The sequence below is a fragment of the Coturnix japonica genome, chromosome 12, assembly GCF_001577835.2.
Source record: "Coturnix japonica isolate 7356 chromosome 12, Coturnix japonica 2.1, whole genome shotgun sequence".
Classification (NCBI taxonomy): domain Eukaryota; kingdom Metazoa; phylum Chordata; class Aves; order Galliformes; family Phasianidae; genus Coturnix; species Coturnix japonica.
This window is the reverse complement of record NC_029527.1, coordinates 3,956,830-3,976,120: the sequence shown is the minus strand read 5'-3', so window position 1 is coordinate 3,976,120 and position 19,291 is coordinate 3,956,830. Positions and strand designations below refer to the sequence as shown.

The 19,291-nt window shown below is 43.1% G+C and overlaps 1 protein-coding gene across 5 annotated transcripts in view; it reads right to left on the bottom strand.

Moving 5' to 3' along the window:
- The window catches only part of FBLN2 (fibulin 2), a 77,119-nt gene that overhangs the window by 43,498 nt on the left and 14,330 nt on the right, over positions 1 to 19,291 (bottom strand). For 4 of the 5 annotated variants that reach the window (XM_015874804.2, XM_015874801.2, XM_015874803.2 and 1 more), the window contains exon 2: positions 13,865 to 15,330. In XM_015874804.2, the coding sequence (XP_015730290.1) occupies positions 13,865 to 15,203 (1,339 nt within the window). In that variant the 5' untranslated portion in view covers positions 15,204 to 15,330. Of the gene's footprint in view, positions 1 to 13,864; positions 15,331 to 17,711; positions 17,737 to 19,291 lie in introns of those variants that run through there. The other variant, XM_015874802.2, reaches the window with a different exon arrangement.

Below are 19,291 nucleotides of genomic sequence, written 5' to 3'. Positions count from 1 at the left end.
ATTGCCAAGGTTTGTACTTATGAATAAGCAATAAATTAACTAAATTGAAATTCATCTCTGGAAGACTTCTTTTGAAATATCTACACTCTCAAAACTCTGCTTGCATAACCAGTATTTAGGACAACTAAGACCATATTTAAGTGAAAAAACAAATTTTGCTATTTTTTAAGTGGGTAGAACTACATCTTCTTACGCAAATAGTTTTCAGTGCAGAGACTGCAAGATGAAAACTGCCTGTGAGATTCCTCCTCCCACAGAGCCGTCTCAGAGCTCTGGAGGAAGACGTGTTTGGGCTGAGCTGGTTGGGCTGATGGAACAGGGGCCATCCTGTCCCTGGTTCTGCAGAGCCCACCAGTGTCTGGTGTTGATTTCCTGCTTGGTGAGCTCAGGCACACCACCCCCAGGTGCTGTCTGTACCTTGCTTCTCTTCCTTCCTTCCACCCAGAAAATTCAGCTGAAATATGAACTGTTGGAGCATTATGTAAGTCTGTTAGTTAATTAAAACTATTTTTACTCCCCCTGGCGCCCCTCACTCACAGTGTTGCTCATCCTGTTCCAATCACAGCAATCCTGATCACACAAAATCACAAGGCACAAAAACAATGTACGAACATTCACAGAGTGGGGAACCACTCATAGTTCATTCTGCTTCCTTCAGGTATCAAAACTACAGTAAAAGAAACACCTCTGAAATAAAACAAGAAAGTTTCTGTTAGCTAACAGAGGTATTTAAAATGTACTCTTAAAACCAAAAGGTGCCACAGCTGCCTGCTACCTAGCCTAGAGATAGCCTAGAGAACAAACCCATTAGATCTAAAAAACACAGATGTGAAGTGACAGACTGACGTTCTGGAGCGATACAGAAAGCCACTCATCTGCTCATTAAAAGACAATTCAAAAATAAATTTCTCATCTTGTTGAATGGAATTACTAGCAAACAGTCATTAATGCCACTAAATAAATCTTGCAGCCTCAGACTCTTTAATTTCTTGATTACATATGCAATACATACCAGGAGCTTGAGGTAATACAATAAGCAAGAGGACTGAATCATTTTTTGGCTATATAAAGAGGAGATAATTTATAAATGTACGTAATTTTAACAGACTGACAACTGAGGTAACCACCTCAAGTGACAGATATATCTCAGAGCTGTCTGAGCCATGGCACTGTGCCACAGCTCCTCATTCATGGAGGGAGTGCTATTATCAGCATGCAGCTTTACTTCTTGGATTTCCCCTCAGTACGGGAACAAAATCTTTACCCAAACACAATGCATGAAGCTTAAATACCTGCCAACAATATGAGGAGTGGGAAAGACAATTAAAACAAAAGATCTGCTATAGAGAATCACACAAATATACAGCCCAGGAGTCACACTGCTATACAACTAATAACAGCACAACTCAAAGGAGCGCAACTGCAGGGCCAGTTTGGAGTGCTTGGCTCAAGCAGTGAGGGCTCAACAAACCAAAACAAGTAGTTTATTCATGGCACTGCCCTGTGTCAGACATCAGATTCCACCAAAGGCTGAGAGTGTTGGGCTACCAACAGGACTCTGGTGGTGTTTCACAAACATTAAATGTAGCATTAGACCCCAAGAAGAGCACCCTTCCAGCTATCTCTCACATGTATTGTGCCCTTAAGGCACCTGTGCATCATTCCTTCAGCCCCAGGCACATGTGAGCGTTACAGGAGGCTGTGCTGCACAACAGATTCAAGATGTGAAAACACAAAATGCGAATTTTTAACCCACAGCTTTCTTAAAACTTGATTTAAATTTGAAAGTGCAGCCAGAGCTGTCTGTCACTTGTATGCTAGAAGGAGAATGAAGTCCTTAGCAAGGCATACATTCTCACAGCACAATAGCTTTGAGAGGGGAGGCTGATGATAAAGAAGCTGACTCAGATTGGGAATTGACATCTTGAGAGCATCTGCAAAGCAGAATGGACGAGATCTCTGCTGTGATGAGTCACCAGAGGGATGCAGGAAATGAAGATCACTCAAAACAGGAACAATTATCACAGCAACATAATGTTGCTTAATGGGAAATTAATGTTTTATTCAAGTGATGTTTGCTAGATGTAATTCCTTGTATCCAAGCACGTCTAGAACTCCAGCTCCACCTTTAAGGCTTCAATCTGACTTTCTGCTCTATCGTGGTCTTCCAGAGTTGCACAAACTCACCAACAACAGACTGTGCCTCCTGACAAGGAGGAAAGCTGCACAAAATACACTGAATGTATCATACACAATGTATATGGTTTGGCTGAGGGTTTGGTGTTTGCCACCTTTTTTGTGTTTGTATTTTTTCTTTCTTTCTTTCTTTTTTTTTTTTTAAATAGATAAATAAAAGCAAATGTATGTTATAAAAGATTAATTTAAAAAAAAGTGATATAAAGTCTTCCATAGAGTTTGAAAGACCAACCCACAAAGAACACTCAGTTCCAGCCTTATCCACAAATGTAAACAGTTCAAGGGGGCTGGTTGTTGTCCACAGCCTGCAAGTAATTAAGCACTAATTCTCTACCACCTACTGAGGAAGAAATTGGAGAGGAAATATGACACAATCTTAAGGATGCACTTTTCAGGCCAGGCTCAGCTGATGTCTTCTGTGCATCTCCAGCATCTTCACTCGACTGGTACTGATTTGCCCTCCCATCTGAAAAATGAACAGATGGAACTAGAAATCTCCAAAGGCAGAACCACAGACTTTTATCTCAAAGTGAGAGATTTCCAGTGCAAACTGCAGTAAGTTCTCCGGATACTTCCAGTGCCACCCACAAAGCAGGAGGACAGGAGGAAACACTTCCATTCCCTTGAGTGGGACTCATTTGCAATAGCCAGATCCTTGAAAAGACCTTCATCTCATTTCACCAAAACACGTTTTGTTTCCACTTTACTTGCAGATTCTTTTTCACTGAAAGAAGATGAAAGGCTTAGAGGCCTTATCTGTAATTAGACACACATTTGCCACACATTCCTGGGACAAATACACTGAATTTACCTTAATGGGATGCTTTTATCTATGTGAACTACTTTAAATTTGCTGCCGCTTTCTTGCACAGTAACATCTGCAAAATAAAAATCATTCACAGCAGAGCAGCATTATGGCATTTTTCTGAGCTTTCCAGACCTCCTGGGGCAAGAACAAAAAAAAAAAAAAAAAAAAAAAAAGAGGAAAACGTTTGAAGCTTTGAGGATTTTTCCCTTTGCAATGCCTCCAAGCCCATGCAAACCCATGCTGGAGCTGCTTGGTGACGTCAAGCACACCCGTGTGCTCTGAATCACTGACTGCAGCAGCCCAAGCTTCGGCCTGACTCCTCAAACCCACTCAGGTTTCATCACTCAGGTCCAAGTTTTGCTTTGGCGGACAGACTATAAGCTTAGTCCAGACCTTTATTTTCAATTTAGATGAGTAACCATGGCAACTATGATACTATTTTAAACCATTCCTATTTAGCCGCCTCCAGGTTGAAAGTAAAATAGAAAAACGACCAAGCCCACCCTGTCACCCATCCCTCTGACAGCTCATAGTGTGTGATGACAACATAGGACACACCTGCCTGCTGATTTATCTTACTGATAACTTCAGCAGCACTCTGTTTACCCTCTTTTGTGGGTCTGAGCAAAAGAAATGCCTTCATTTGGCTTTCATGCTCCCATGTACCTGGCTCCTCTGCAGTTCTTTGCCTTCCTCGGCTCCTCGGCTTCCTGTGCTCCTCAGCTTGAGGATAACCAGGTGCATCATTGAGGTCCCTCATAAAGACAGTTTCCCCCCACTCCCAGCCACCCCACCGTTCCAGGCACAACCCAGGTGTGCAGCTCTATGCTGGAGTAGAAAATGGTGTTAATTTGTCTCCTCTACACTTTGGGCACAATGCTTGATAAGCAACTTAGCCACATGCTAAAATTTCACTTTGTCCTTGTTCTATGCAATACTTGCTACAAAAGGCAGAATTTTGCTAAATCCATCAGTTTGCATAATGGGCAGTTATGGAAGAAAAATCCAGGCAAGAACAAGCTGTGAGCAATGGTGCCCTGAAACACAGTGCCAAGTGAAGCTGGTCTATGCAGTCACTGCTGTTTGCAAGCTGCAGTTAGAAATGCAGAGCCCCACACGTTGTGCTGGTTTTGCAAACCAGGACCTATTTTGCACGACTGTGAGGATTTTCTGAGTCTTTGGGCTCAAAAGAGTTACAGAACAAACAGTTTCCTGCATCCTTAGGGATGCCTCATGCTGTGGCTTGACCTCCAGTTGCCAAACCTATGGGGACATCTGCAACACTACACTTTTTCGGAACAAGATTGGATTTTCCATGTGTTTGTATCTTAAGTCTTTTCATTCAGCTAGCAAGCATTCCTGTGGCACCGTGTGAACCCATGGGTAACATTGCCAGTTAAACACTGCTGCTTCTAAAACACCGACTCTCAGTTACATAAATGGTGGCATTGGCCGCCACCACCACAGAGCTGACCTCTCCATTTGGGACAGCCTGACACAGGTAACACGATTGGAAGTTCTTCAGTGTCAGGAAGAGAGGGGGTTTGGTTTGGTTTGGTTTTTGCAACCCATACACCAGCACTGGCTGTGTTTGCACATTCATCCCACATGTTGTGTAACTTCTGGAATGAACACCAGTTTGAAATTCTAGGCTCCAGCTCAGCCTGCATCCCTCTGCATGCAGGTACAGCTGTGCCTCCTCTTCTTACTGGCTGCACACACAGTGCCACCCCAAAGCTGGTCTGCAGGAGCCTGTGCGCTGCATCTTCTCCTAATTAGATCAAGATACGACACAGATAAAGCCTCAGCTTCACCCTTTCAGTCCCATGTGAGACAATGCTGATAAACCTGCTCTGTATCACCAGCTCTACCAGAAGGAAGAGCATGAGAGCAGATAATCTGCTTTGCATTCTTGGGAGAACGGCAACACGTACCCACAGCACTAAGCAGGTTACAGTACAGGCTACAGTGCCAGAGTTATCCGTGCTCTTTACTCCATGGCTAACTTGCATTTTCCTTGTGCTGCAGCAATGCTCTCTCCCTTGTATTCAACACCGGCTTTGGCAGCTTCCAGGTTCTGATGACTCTGGAGCAGATTCAAGCTGCCAAAGAAAACCTCAGCAAGGTGGCAGCAAACAGCCAGCCAAAACAAACAAGGCAGAGCTAGAAAGCCTCTCTACTTCATCTCAGAAAATAGAATCAAGCACCACTTCAGCATTGTGGCCCTCTGGCCTTCCAGGATATGGGGCTAATTCCTTTATTTTGTAGCATACATATATTTTTCTTTCTCGACATTAAAGAACATAAAATCTAAAAGTGCTGTGAAGGTTTCTGCACTAGTAGAAATGCCTACTTGTGTTGTGACTGCATCAAAGTAGGACAGGATCTGCTCCAGGAACAACAGTATTCCGACCAAGTATGAAGGCAGTTCACAAGGACGATCCTCACACTAATTTATTTATGAGATAACACAGGTACTCTAGGCTTATCAAGTATAATAATAAATTGGTCTCTCTCTAAATGGAAAAACAGAGCTACAGTCATCTGAAAAACTGACTTTAATCCATATGCTTGTGGTCAGGCACATGATTAACTCCATGGGGGAGCATGGGCTTTTCCACACCAAGCATAAAACAAAGCAGTGTGAACATCAGTTCTGTTGCACCAGCACGGATGGGAAAAGTCTGCTCATCCATCAACACCAGTACTTTTTTTTCCTAGAGGAACTATGCTTGCAGTGCCAGATGAGAGGCATTGAGCCCCTCCTGCCCACCATACATAATAAGGTGGCTCACTTGTGACCTCAGTGCCATGTTGCGCTGTGTGCTCTCAATGCTATTGACTGCATCTCCATAAACATCCATTACCCAGACATTCAATTTGGGGAATTTACAAACAAAAAGACAAATGGCTCTAATAATGTATTTGTATAATGATCATACATTTCACGAGGTATTCGCTTGCTATAAATTAACTGTAAGATCTGGGAGAGGAATTTGAGCCTGACAGGAAATATAACAGACAGAAACAAATAAAGGTTTTTTGCTGCAAAAAAAAGCCTTGTGAAGTGAGACCAGCTCACTTCACCATTGCACACTATGAAATGTAAGGAGGTCTTCTTTAACGAGGGTATTTTGTTTTTAGGATTTCTAATGGTTAACAGTTGCCCTATACCATTTTGCAGTAATATAGGAAGAAGTAATACAGCTGAAATGAGTGTATATCTTACTGGAAGTAATGGGGTTAATATAGCACTGACAGAACAGGATTTGACCTTCAAAGTCTTATTACAAGGAACATTACTGACTCCATTTAGAAGCTGAACAAGTAAACTCCCTGAAATATCAGGGTCAGATTTCAAGACTGCATAAATCTGCTTCACCATACTACAAAGGGACTTCAGCGTTACCTAATAAAGGTCAGATCCCATAGCTTATAGTGGTGCAGACAAACAGCAGTGCAGGTGAAGCATCCCAACCATCCTGCTGCAGATGAGCTGTGTGCCCTGCCAGGCTGTGCTGGCATGCTGGGAGGTCGGCACTCACCCAAGTGAGAACAGCAACGCAGCGCTGAAGGTTAAAGGTGGATCAGTTTCTGCACCAAAATGTTTAATTCATTTAACCTTCGCATTTGAGTGTGAGAATAAATAGTAAACTTAAACTGGCATCTGCTGCACCATACCAGGATATGAGACTACTCACACTGAAAGACAAATATTGGTTGACTCTAAAAGACTCCATTCACTTGAATTAGTTGGTCATACCAACACAAACAATAAAGAAACAAGTTGTTTAATTCTTTTTCATCTAGATTGGTCAACTTTTACCTAAAGCCAAGGCAGTGGAAGCCTCTGCCCATCCCACTGTGGATTCCAGGCACACAGCAGCACAAGTTGTCTCCTGTTGTGCCTGGGGCCAAGCACAAAGGGGAAGGGGCACATGCAGTCTTGAGAGGATTGCTGCCCAGGGACATATCTGGGCAAGGCCTATGTCTGTATTTCAAGAATACATTTAAAGCATGTTAATTAGTTTAAAGCAACAACTCAAAGTCCTGAGACAAGATTTTGGAAAGCCTACATATTTATCTCCAATCCCACTTGAAGATACAAGCAAAACCACAACTTGCTTGTGACTACATTCAATCCAAACCAATTGAAATTAAATATTTATGTAACCTGGTAATGTAAAACAGACTTTGTACCGAATTCTTTTGATTTCACTGCCATAAGTTAAGACAATGCTTATCAGCTTTGATTGAGGGCCAGTAAAAGTTTTATCATTAATACATGAGACATTACTTAAATGTATGTTATCTTCAACAAAACCAGTTACTCAGAGTAAATATCTTACAAAATCCCTTGGCTAGAACACTGTAGTTTTGAACCTGGAAATGAAAACTGCTGGTAGTTTCATGAAATAAGCAATTCCAACACAAGAAAACTTAATGCAAATTGCAGAGGAAAATTCTTGGATAAGGGAAAATTATACTAATCCAGAGCAGCTTATAGGCCATAAACAAGATGTTTTATAGAGCTATGTGAAAAACTGCAATTGCGCCTGCTTGTGCATTGCAGAGAAACAGCCACCAACTTGTGAGTTCCCAGAGCATGGAAGGTAAAGATGCACCACAGGTTCTCACCAACATAAGGGAAAAGGTGCACATTTTTTTGATATTAAATTTTTACGTAGTGAAAAAATAAAGTTCATCCTTAAAACTTATTTATCTGTGAGACACACTCACATGCTCAACTTAAATCACCTTAGTGGAAAGGTATATAACAGTGTAAACAAACCTGACTGTTTTGCAATACAGGCTGCCCAAGATGCAAGCAGTAGCTTGCTGTAGGATTGGTAATAGCAAAAGGGGAGATTTAGGTAAGATGTTAGGAGGATGTTTTTTACCCAGAGGACAGTGAGGCTGCCCAGAGAGGCTGGGGGAGCCCCATCTCTGGAGGCATTCAGGGCCAAATTGGATGAGGCCATGGGCAGCCTGATCTAGTGTATGACAACCCAGTTGGAACTGGATGGCCATTATGGTCCCCTCCAACATGATCCAGGTGATAGCATGACTGCTTTTTCCCTGTCCTTCTCTCAGACATGGGCTTGGTGTCTGCAACACCAACTCTGGGGTAGGAGTTTTGGACTTTCTGATGGCTTTGGAAGACAATCAGTCATCTCAGACTCAGCACAGACAGATTGGGAATAGTCAATAAAACATAAAACCCACTCACACATAAGGAGATCTTTGTAAAATCCCAATTACTGCTGGCTTGTTACTTAAGAATCCCTGAGAGGTAAGAGATATGGCTCGCTGAGAGGCCTGGGGTAATGAAATTACAAATCCTTTCATGAGTAAGCATAGGCTAGAAAGCTGCATTCCTTTGGCCCACATATTTGAAACTGTTCAAAAGGTTATTGTCTGACAAAATTTGAAACAAAAATTACTATTTGCTTCCCTCTAATGAGCTATACTGTGTCAATACCTCAGTGATTGATTATAACAACACAAACACTACTCCAAATAAGTCACATTTAAATTATGTTTCTTAAAAGAAGAACTCTCAGATACATACTATAAATAAAGAGTAGGTACCATCATCTGTGAAACCCAGGAGCTTGGGGGTCTTGTCTTTTCAAGAGCTTAATTAAGTGGCACAAGACGACCTCCATCTCAATTCCACAGTTTGTCCCCAGCACATTTTAATTTCATAATTGAGATCAAATGCTTTTGCAAACTAGAGATGAAGCTAACTTATCACAGAAGATGGATGATGTTTACCCCTACAAAATAGGTACAGATCACACTGAAGTGAACAGCTGTTCTGTTCAACTTTGTGAAGAACAGAAGAAAACAGAAACCCATCTTCTCCAAAAGCTCAACTTGCAAGGACCTTATGTCCTTTGCTTGTCATCTCCATTCCATAATGACTGGAACAAGGTCTGTGGTGATAAAGGCTTGGGCTGAAGCTCATGAGGGGGGAAAAAAGAAAGAAAAAAAGAAAAAAGCAAAAAGAAGAATGCACTAAACTCAGAGCTCTATGCATCACATGGAAGCCTTGACAGTTGGAAAGCCAGCAACAGCCTGACCTGCAGCAGCTCCCAAAACACACACAGGTGAGCAGCAGTCATGCAGCAACTTGTCCAGAGAAATCAACACAAAACACAAAAACATCAACACTGACCTAGAAAGCGTGCCCCTGGCTAGGGCAAGTCTGGATATTCACAATTCAGCTGCTACTGACATGCCCAGGCCGGCAGGTTAGGTCAGCTCCTGGTTTGTGCTCAAATTCCTTAAGAGGGACTGTTGAGAGCATTTGACATGGGCTCTGTGGTGCATCCACTGAAAGCAAGAGCTCAGTCACATCTGGCAGAGCAGCACCTGGAGATCTGATACCTTTAGCTACTGCTTATTTCAAAGTCTGCAAACAGCTAGCCATCAATGTGCTCCTTTACATGGCTGGGGCAGGGTTTGGTTTGTCCTCGTGCCCTGTGTTCACAGCCTTGTGCCACAAGCAGTGTTTAGTGCACACCAGCCTGAACTTACTGGTCTCATTAACATAGGAAGTAGCAAGAGATATGCAAAGGGAGGGGGCTGGGATTCCCTGATACACGGCAGCATCCAGATAGCACCTGGTAAGGTCAGACTGACATTTTGGGCAGAACATCTATTTTGTGGTTTTCTTTTAAAATGCTTTTCTATTTTATTGTATTCTCATCCCTCTCTTTCTGCAAGTCCCCTCACCTGCCCTACACTCATTCACGCTATCTTCCTCCATTATCCCTCTGAAAGCTGTGCCTCCCAAGAGACAGCTGAACACTTGCCTGGGGCTGTAACTCAGCCCAATTCATACTGCTGGCCTGAAGGCTTTTTCTCCCTACATCCCACTCTCCCAGGTTTATTTTTATTCTGCAGTGATCTTAGTTTGAGGGCTCAGAGCTGATTTCTTCCTACTGTAGAAAGAGCTGGGACCAAGTATACAATACAGACTGAAGCCTGAGGTAGTGCAAGTAAACATGAAAGAACACATCACCTAATATTTAAAAACACAAAGTAACTGCAGTTTGAGATTGTGTTTCCAAAGCTTCACTCACAGCATTTACCACCCTCTGTGCCTTTTACAGCAGCGGCAGGACGAAGGGCTGAAGGGTTGGCATGCTCAGGGAAGCCCTCAGTGCAGGCCTGTTCCATGGATTGCTTGTTTCCCATCTGTCATCAGTTACTAACAGTGAGGTCTTTCTTTATAAACCTCAGTCCCTGAGCAAACACACAGTAGATGGGATGGCTGAAAACCTGCCTACATCCTCAGGAGCTGCACAGGAGCCTCCCAGTGCCTCCTTCCTGATAAGGATTCACTTGCAGTGAGTGCTATTTTCCAATCCACTGATCTTGTCTCACGAATTTACTTCAGTTGGAGAGCAATTATCCTTATCTCTGAAAATGACCATGATAAACTCATCCAGAACTGGCAATTGTTTTTAAGTGGAAAAATACCTCTATTCTGGAACACAGTGGTTCCAGCTAGACACAAATTGCTATTCAGGCTGCCAAAAGCAGAAGGCAAATCATAAAACATTCAGAACGAGGCTGCTCACTACCTGAGCTACATTTATCCAAGGAACAGCGCTGCTCTGGCACTGCATGGGGAAATGGAAACAAGTAGGAAAAAAATAATAAAAACTTGATGGTAAGATCTTTAAATATGTTTTATTAAGCCCTTCCCTGTTCAGGGCATTTTTATTATGAGGAAATAAGAAATACAGAAATTAAAACTCCCTCTGTTGCTCCTACAGTAAATGACAGGAGAAGATCAATGTTTGGAAAGAGACTGTATAAAGACTATAGTCTCTATCAATCTCATCCTTTCCCTTGGTAACAGTATTTAATTTACACTTTCTCAGCTGAATAATTACCTCTACTTTACACTTACTATTCCTTTAGGAGTGGATTAATTAGGATTTGCCACAGCAGCTTCAATAGGTCTGCATGTGGCTGGAGAACTCTTCAGTCTACTACTGGGATCTATGACAAGTGCACTCAGTTTAAAGACAGAAGCATTTCCACAGCAGAGTGGTGTGGGTTGGCACAGAGCAGAGGATGGTGAACCCCTGTGCAGCAGCAGCCACCAACCCTGCAAGGGCAGGTACCATCTGCTGGGCTCAGCTCCCCAGAGCCACCAGTGTTTAACCAGAGGCACCAGCGATCCAACCACTGAGATCTAATGCCAGGACACAGCTGATAGGAAGGAAAAAAAGATGCAACAGGAGGAATTTTTAGTGGCAGCAAATGTTTCTGTGAAGACCCTTGTACTACTCTAAGCTCCAGGGAGAAAGAAATATTAGAATAAATAATAAAGAGTGTCCCCAGAGCCACAAAACAAATGTATCACTCGGGGACTTGGGAACCCAAATAAACACAAGGGGAAAAAAGCAATTAAGATGAAATTTTAGTAAATGTACTGAAGATTTCAAGGAAGGACAACCTAAAATAAAGCAAATCCACCCCCACATGCAGACTGATGAGAAAAGCAGGAGAAATCAATTAAGTGCAAATAGAACCCAAGTAATCCCCTAGGCCAGCCTGTTTTCCAGGGCAGCCACTGCTGGGCACACACAGCCTGGGGGCTCCTGCATCCCCATGCAGCCATGCTGCACTCCCCACTGAGAAGATCCTGCCCAGAGATGCAGGCAATGGGGCTGGTTCACACTGCAGCCCAGAGAGCTGGGCCTACCCATATCCCTTGTAAGGCTGACTTCGTGCAGCCTCCAAGGGGAGTGAAGCTGAAGAGGATGATGAGAGGAGAAGGTATTTGGCAATTCGAGCAGATCACACCATTTCATAGTTAGAAATAACACGCACAAAATTTATGCTTTCATTCTACATCTGCAGGCAGAATTAATCTTCCTTTCAAGGCTGACTAATGTCTCCACTTGCCCTCTATCACCAGCTCAGGAATCACCAAAGAGACAGAAGATGTATGTGTTTTATTACATGGAACATATGGATCAACTCGCATGAGTCACAACCACATCAATTAAAAGAACACCACCACCACAAGTGAAAATCCATCAGTCCCTAGGCATGAGCACTGTGACTAGTCATGTCCAGGGAGACTCCTGGTTTGGGGAAAGGTTCTGCAGCTCCCTCACAGCACACAGGCATCATTTTTTGTTGCTATCCGGCAAGAAGCCTGATCTAACCAACCTCAGTCAGTCCTGTGCCAGCCAAGCAGTTCAAATGGATGACAGACTGAAAGCATCCCAAGGAGACTCCAAAATGTGGCAGCTAGCTCTATAGTACAGCTCACATTTCACAGAGCAGGCACAGGTCTTATTCTCTCATTCAGGTTAGACAAACTGGAAGGTTGGAACCAGTTTACTCCTTGGATCATCAGTCAACCAGGCCTAGGAGATTCATCTTTCACAGAACAAATTTATCTAGACGTGAAATAAAACAGGCATCTATGGAGAGAAGGTAGCACAGAGGTAAGGCTTGGAGCACAGAAACTATCCATCACATCACATTTGACAGCCTCCATCTGTTAATGACATCCCTCTTCGTGGTATGTGTGTTCAACCAGTGTTTTCTCATTTCAAGGCACTGGGTTCAAACTGCCTCCTTGGAAGCTGTCTGGCTTACAGCTGTAATGCAGTGAAGTTCCTCAGGTAGACCTGATTTGCAGAGCATTGTGCTGGTGAAATCAAGGTCGGATTATGGCTGCTATCACTGGCTAAGAAGTCAACATTTACAGTAAGAACATAACACAGGAGAGAAAGAAGAGGCTCTCATCTCCATGCATGGACCTCATGCCCCTTTTATTTGGTAAATAAGGCATGCTGCTTACATGGGCACATAAAACCTCGGCTCCTCCTCAAATCTACCACCTCCTATCTCCCTTAAACTTCTTGAGTAGACAGACTAACACATATAAGGGCTACCTAGGTAACCAAAGAAGAAATATCACTGTATAGGGAGTAATCGGTATTCTTGACTCAGACTTCAAGTATTATAAATTTGAGTTCTCATGAGAACATTTTGTGCCACATCTTGAAAATGGAGATATTACTCTTGATTTGATGAAAAATGAATTGGAAATATGAGCTGTATACATGCTAATTTATAGCGATGAAGTTTGCATTCATTACTGTAATGAGCCCTGCATAAAGCGTATAATCAACATTCACTGAAGATGTCAAGAGGAATCCAGAGGCAGAGAGGAAATACATACACTTGCCACAGTTGATCATAAACATCATCAACTTCCAGCCCCCCAAAAAACTCAAAGCAGGAGGCAGTCCTTTCTCTGTACTAGTCCTCAGTGGTGTTTGAATGTATCTACCAAGTTCTTGTACTAATGAGCTCAGAAGCCTTTCAGCCATAGGATAAACATTACAAGTGCTGCAAATGTTTGTGTAGGATGCACACTGTGTCCTAGAAGCATAACCATCTCACTCCTTCCTCTAGTAAAATATGAAAGCTACAAGTATGATTACATTCAGCTGGTAAATGGAGAATCCAAACAGATAAATAATTAAATCCAATTCCTTTCCTGTACAGTAAAATGTTTCTCTGACATTGCATTAGAAATGAAGAAGAGAAAATAATGAAAGGAAAAATCATTATCTGAAATAAAGTTAAAACACAAGAAAAAACCATCCACCGTCTGCAAAATCAAAACAAGACGAGCAATTATGCAACAGTAGCTGTTGAGTCACATGAAAGACAAACCACCTCCTGAAAGAGCTAAAAGAAGGTAACTGGAAGTTTGCTTCACTTCGTGTCTGCGTGGAGTGAAAATAATGAAAGAGAAATGCCATTATAAGTAAATGTTACATAGGCATCCACACTACAAATAGTTCTTACCTTCTGGTAATCTGGGGTTAGCATGAATAGAGTTGGGGTCCCCATCTTCCTCAGGGTGGTAACGATACAGTGTCTGTGACTGCTTTTGGGATGACTGACTACGGTCTTCCTTTAGAGCAACAGGGGGAGAGGTTGTTGCACTGAACTTCACCTTGGGAAAGGCATTTCCCTCATGTGTTTCCTGGGAAGATTTTGCTGAACTCGGCTCTGTTAAATTCACCTCTTTCAAGTCTAGATGAATACTGTTCCCTGGGTCCTCTTTTCTGACGTGCTTTTTCATTTTAGAGTGGGGTGCTCTGTCTTGCTCATTCCTTTCCTTGTCCCCCTGCTTCCCCTTTGGCCTCCTGTCCAGTTTCCCCAGCTGTTTGGGTGTCTCAGTGGTGGCTGTGGTGTGCTCCAGAGGAGCACTGGTTGTTACTGGGGCTTCCTTATGCGTTGTTAGCTGTGGGGGTGCTGCAGTGGGGCTGGGTACCCTCTTTCGCTCAGTTCCTTCAGTGGCACTGCGAATTTCAGAGAGGAGCTTCGGTGCTGGTGTGGTGGGTGGAGTGGTTGTTTCCTCAGTGTATGTATCAGCCACAGCTGAACTTGAAGGAGCAATGCTGGCTGGTAGGTAGTCATAATCCTCGCTTTGCTCCTGGCTTATGCTTTCCTGCTCGAGATGGGAAGAATAGCTCCTGTATTTTTTTGGAGATTCCACCTGGGTGTTGTCTCCTTCTGGTGCCTCCTGGTCATAGCTGTATGGATCATCATAGTGCCTTTCTGGTTCATTGTCATCAGCATCCATGGGACTCACTGTGTTTAAGGCGAACGTGTTGCAGTCGGGAAGCTGGTAGCACATCAGCTCGCCACCAGCATTTGGACAGTGGCAGACCTTGCACGGCGGCATATGGAAGGTGTGTCCTGCTACATATTTCTGGCCCTCGTGGAGGCAGCCTATTCTTCCACACTGAGGGCAGCCATCCGCTGGCACCACTGCATCAATGCAGTTTGGGGGCAACTCTGGGCACAGCATGAACTGGCAGCTGATCTTACCCCCTCCCTTGGGGCAAGAACACTCAGTGCTTCCAAAGTCCACAAAGTAAGACTGCCCTTCGGGTACTTTGCCATTGACGAAGCCCACATTGACACAGTCATAGTACTGGTAGCCTTCACACGTGCAGCCATGCTGCAGACACGTGGCGCAGCACTCACCAGGCTCCAGCACATCCTCGATGCAGTTGTCCAGGGGCTGGCACTCCACGCCTGTGCAGTCCCTCTGTGCGTGGGAAACACTGCTCCACAGCAGCATGAAGAAGGCAGCATTCAGACAGCTCCGCTGCCAGCTCTGGTGCTTATCCATAGTCTTCCCAAAAACACAGCTCCAGTCCAAAGGTGCACTTTTAAGGGTTGCTGGTTCCTTTCCTAGAAGGCTGTATATTCAGCTCCAATTCTGCAGCGTTTTCCCGAGTTACCTTTTCTCATAGACCCTAGAATTATGAAAGAAAACTCTGTTAAAGACTACACTCAGCACATATCCTGTTAAACATTAGAGGTCTTTAAAAGTTGGGACGAAATCCAACATCTGGAAACCTAAGTATGAAATTAATCATAAAGTCTTCCAAGCATTGTAGGCACTAAGTATGGAGTTACAAGCTCCCCTCCTCCCCTCCCCTCCCCACTACTCCAATGCCTATTTCTAAACAGAAAAAAGGCTTTTACTATTCTATTTTTAATCTGCTCAGAATATATTTGTATATTAATATAAAAATAAGGTCTTTATGCTTCGTGTCCTTTTGTTAAATCAATCTTTCTAGAAAAAAAAGGAAGAGATTCTTTTGGCAGATAATAAACAGATGCAGATCCTCCTCCGTAGATGCAAATTTAAGATATGTGATCGTTTTGTTTCAGCTACAAAGATCCAAATCTTAAGGATCTTTCATGGCCAAAACTCAACCTGAATATTTGTCTGTTAACACGTGTTAACTTGAAATAACAGGAGTTTTGTTCTGCCTCCTTCTTCCATTTAGCAATCATTTGCACTTCAGTTTTCAGCATTAACAGTTATTTTCTTGCCCCAGAGGTGCTAAAATAGAACTTCTTTGTATACTGCCATTACCGAGTGGTTAAACATCATATTAGCTATCCTGTAACACATATTAGAGGCCAGATCCTCAGCTCAGAAGTTGGCTCAGCTCCACAGCAGGCCTGCAGTACACAAGGGACTGATTGCATACACTGGAGTTACAACTGATGCACAACCAACAGGCATTCACTCCAGTTCAGGATACGCCACCAGTGGGACACACTTCTTTTCTTTTTGACAGCACGACTGTTCCTTTATGCAGAACTACAGCACTGTGAATAGAATGGCTGTTTAAAAATGAAATGAATTGGCACAATAAAACTTTGCTAAAATTGGTCGAGGAGAAGAAAGTTATTTGTTTTTTAATCATTCAGTCTTTTGACCGTAGAAAAGTCCGAGGAAATAATCTGTTGGCTTTTACATCAAAAGCCTGCTCAAAACGCTATACAACTAGCATGGAAGAGTAGATAAAACAGAAAAAAAAAAGTTTGTGTATAAGATTCTATAGAATTCACAATCTGATTGTTTTTCCTGAACCACTCCCCACCCCAAAAAAGAAGGAAAAAAAAAAAAAAGACCCTAAAACTTTTATCTAGCGGGTTAAATGTAGACACATCACCAAGAACAATAAACCACACACGCAACAGGAATCCTGCCAGAAAATCCATTCAGAAAGATTACTTCTTCCATTCAAAGCGGGCTTCCAACAAGTCTGCTTAGGCACTGCTGGAAAGCAGCCAGGCCGTGGGAAAAGCGTGCCTGTTCTGATAAGATACGGACAAACTGTGCTGAGAATTTCCACAGCTCCGTCCTGGAATCTGAATTACTTCAGTACGTCGTACAGAGATAGAGTTCTTGTAAATGAAAGGTTTTTACTACTATTTGAGTATATTAGTTCAGCATGCTAACGGATACCAACAATGAGAAATAAAAGCTTCAGAATGTATGCTAATGGGTTTGGAAGAAGCTCACTTTTTCAGATCTGCTCCCAGCAGTTGGATATTTGGTCCAAGGGAGTATTTTGCAATAGGTGGTGCTGAAATTAATTTTTTCAGAGTGCAGTCTGGGAATTAATAATTTATCCTACTTCCAGCAGCTTCTGTGGGTAACCAAAGCGTATAATTATTACCTTGCTTTAGCCAGGAAACAAAGAATGGAAGGACAGTTAAAGATAAGCTCCCTCAGTAAGGTTCCCACAGCAGCATTTTGTCATTGTTCCCTCCCATCGGTACCTCCTGGTGTTAATGCTTTGGCACATGGAAGTCATTTGGACAGTTCTATGCCTGTGGGATCACTGCTGGTGCAGCTGTGCCCAGCCCTGCCCTCTTCTCCTCTCCCATCCCAATTTTTCCCAGGTGCTTTGGATGCCGCACCTTCCACACTTACTGCTCAATGCCTTGTTCAGTCACTCAGTCACCCTGTATCCTTTTTTGTTTGATAACCTGAATATTCGGTTTTCAAGCTACCAATCTCAAACTGATAAGTCCCAAATCCTTACAAAGCCTTATTCTGTTGGTAACATCACAGTATTCCTTATCCTCAGGCTCATTTTCTTTCATCAGAGACTTCTTGTTTCTAACTCCAACAAAAGCATCTCTTTTTATTCCTTTAAAGCACTGCATTTTCCCTGTACTTTCTCCATCTGTTCCCCACACCCATGGCTCCCCTCTGCCAACCCATAAACTTGCATATCATAGAAGCAGCCTCTATGTCAGGCATAGAGAAAAAGACTGGAGCAAAGCAGGCAGACACAACTATTAAGCCCCTCTGAGAAAACACTCCCACCTGAGCGAGAGAGCCCTGCCCAACCCACACAGCAGATGTGGGGCACCCTCTGGATCCCTGCAGCAGGAAGGGGCTCTGGGGACAGCAGCTAATGGCATCAAAAGCTGGAGCTGTGAAATCACAGCATCATACTCCTCAGCTCCTTCTTTCCACATGATACCTAGGAAAGGCAAAGCAATACACTTTATAGCAGCTTTAAAGAAGTGAGAGTTCAGATGAACGTGAAGGACAAGCATGCGCCTTCATGGAAAAGGGGACACAAAATTACAAATGCTGAGATTTCTGCAAAACGATACACTATGAAAGTTATTTTCTTGAATCAAAGTCATAACATAAAGTCAAAATGAAGAATGTTGACTTGATTAAAACAGTTCAGTGTTACTTGAAAACGCTGATGAAACCAACGTGTTCCACACAGACATTTCAAATGTGCAACATCTTTAAATTATGAGGAGTACTTTACTGGGAGATTTTTTCCCAGATGGTTTCATTTCAGTGCTAAACCATAAGGCTCATTGTAGGTAAGCAGAGGTGACAAGAGGCGCTTTGCTTCAAAGCCTTCACAGGAACATGATCTCTCATGATAAAGGTTGTTCTGGAGACAGCAGAACAACTGCAGAAGGTGTGCACGTGTGGAAGAGATACTGCAGGATCAAGAGCATTCTTTCAAATGTTCATGGAAGTAAAAAAGACAGTAGTTTATAAACAAAAAGCAATAAGCAGAATAAATTCAGCCCACTGCAGAGAACACCTGCGTGAGATACCACTGATGTCCAGCTTTGAAGAAGCATATGTAATTTAGCCAGACATAGAGCTTTCCAAACAGTGCGCACAGAGTTACTCTTCTCTCTATCCTTACTCTATGTTCCTCACCAAATGGGTCTTTGCTGGAATAGTAAAACCAGCAATAAAGTTGTGCTATGCATTTTCTCATTTTGAGCAGCATAGAGGGCCAGATGCAGCCAGATGAAGGCAGAAGGTGGCAGACAACTGCACGACCTGTCCTGCACTGTGCCAGGGAGCACAGGACCTGCAGGGAGGAACTGTGAGCGAGCTGCTCTGTTTGTTTGTCTGTCCATCTATACAGCCAGGTCTCATGCATATAAAGAAGGAAGCCCACATATGCGCAAATATGGTCGGACAGCAAGAAGGAAATGCAGTAGTGGCACTTATCACCTGTGCACGAATCAAGACATCAATTCTATCAAGGATTCTCCTGGTCTCCCAGTAAAATTTGGCTCAAGCTGCACAAAGCCAGGACCAAACACAGCCCTGTTCTCTGATGCTGAATATCTTCCCTATCACAATGGCAAGAGCATTGCAATAGGTACAGGAGAGGCTGAAGCACAAATGTACATCCATACCATACAGACAATGGCATTTTGCCTGTGTATTTAGCACCTCGCCCCAGCCAGACATCACTGCTCTGCTACAGCTGCCAGCAGCTCTTAAATGGCTACGGACATAGCATAGACTATGAGTGGAAGAAGGGAGGGGATGGAAGGAAGTATCAATTTTAAAACAATCCCTTTAAAATGCAAGAGACAAATGGAAATTTGTGAGAGGTTTTTCTTATATGA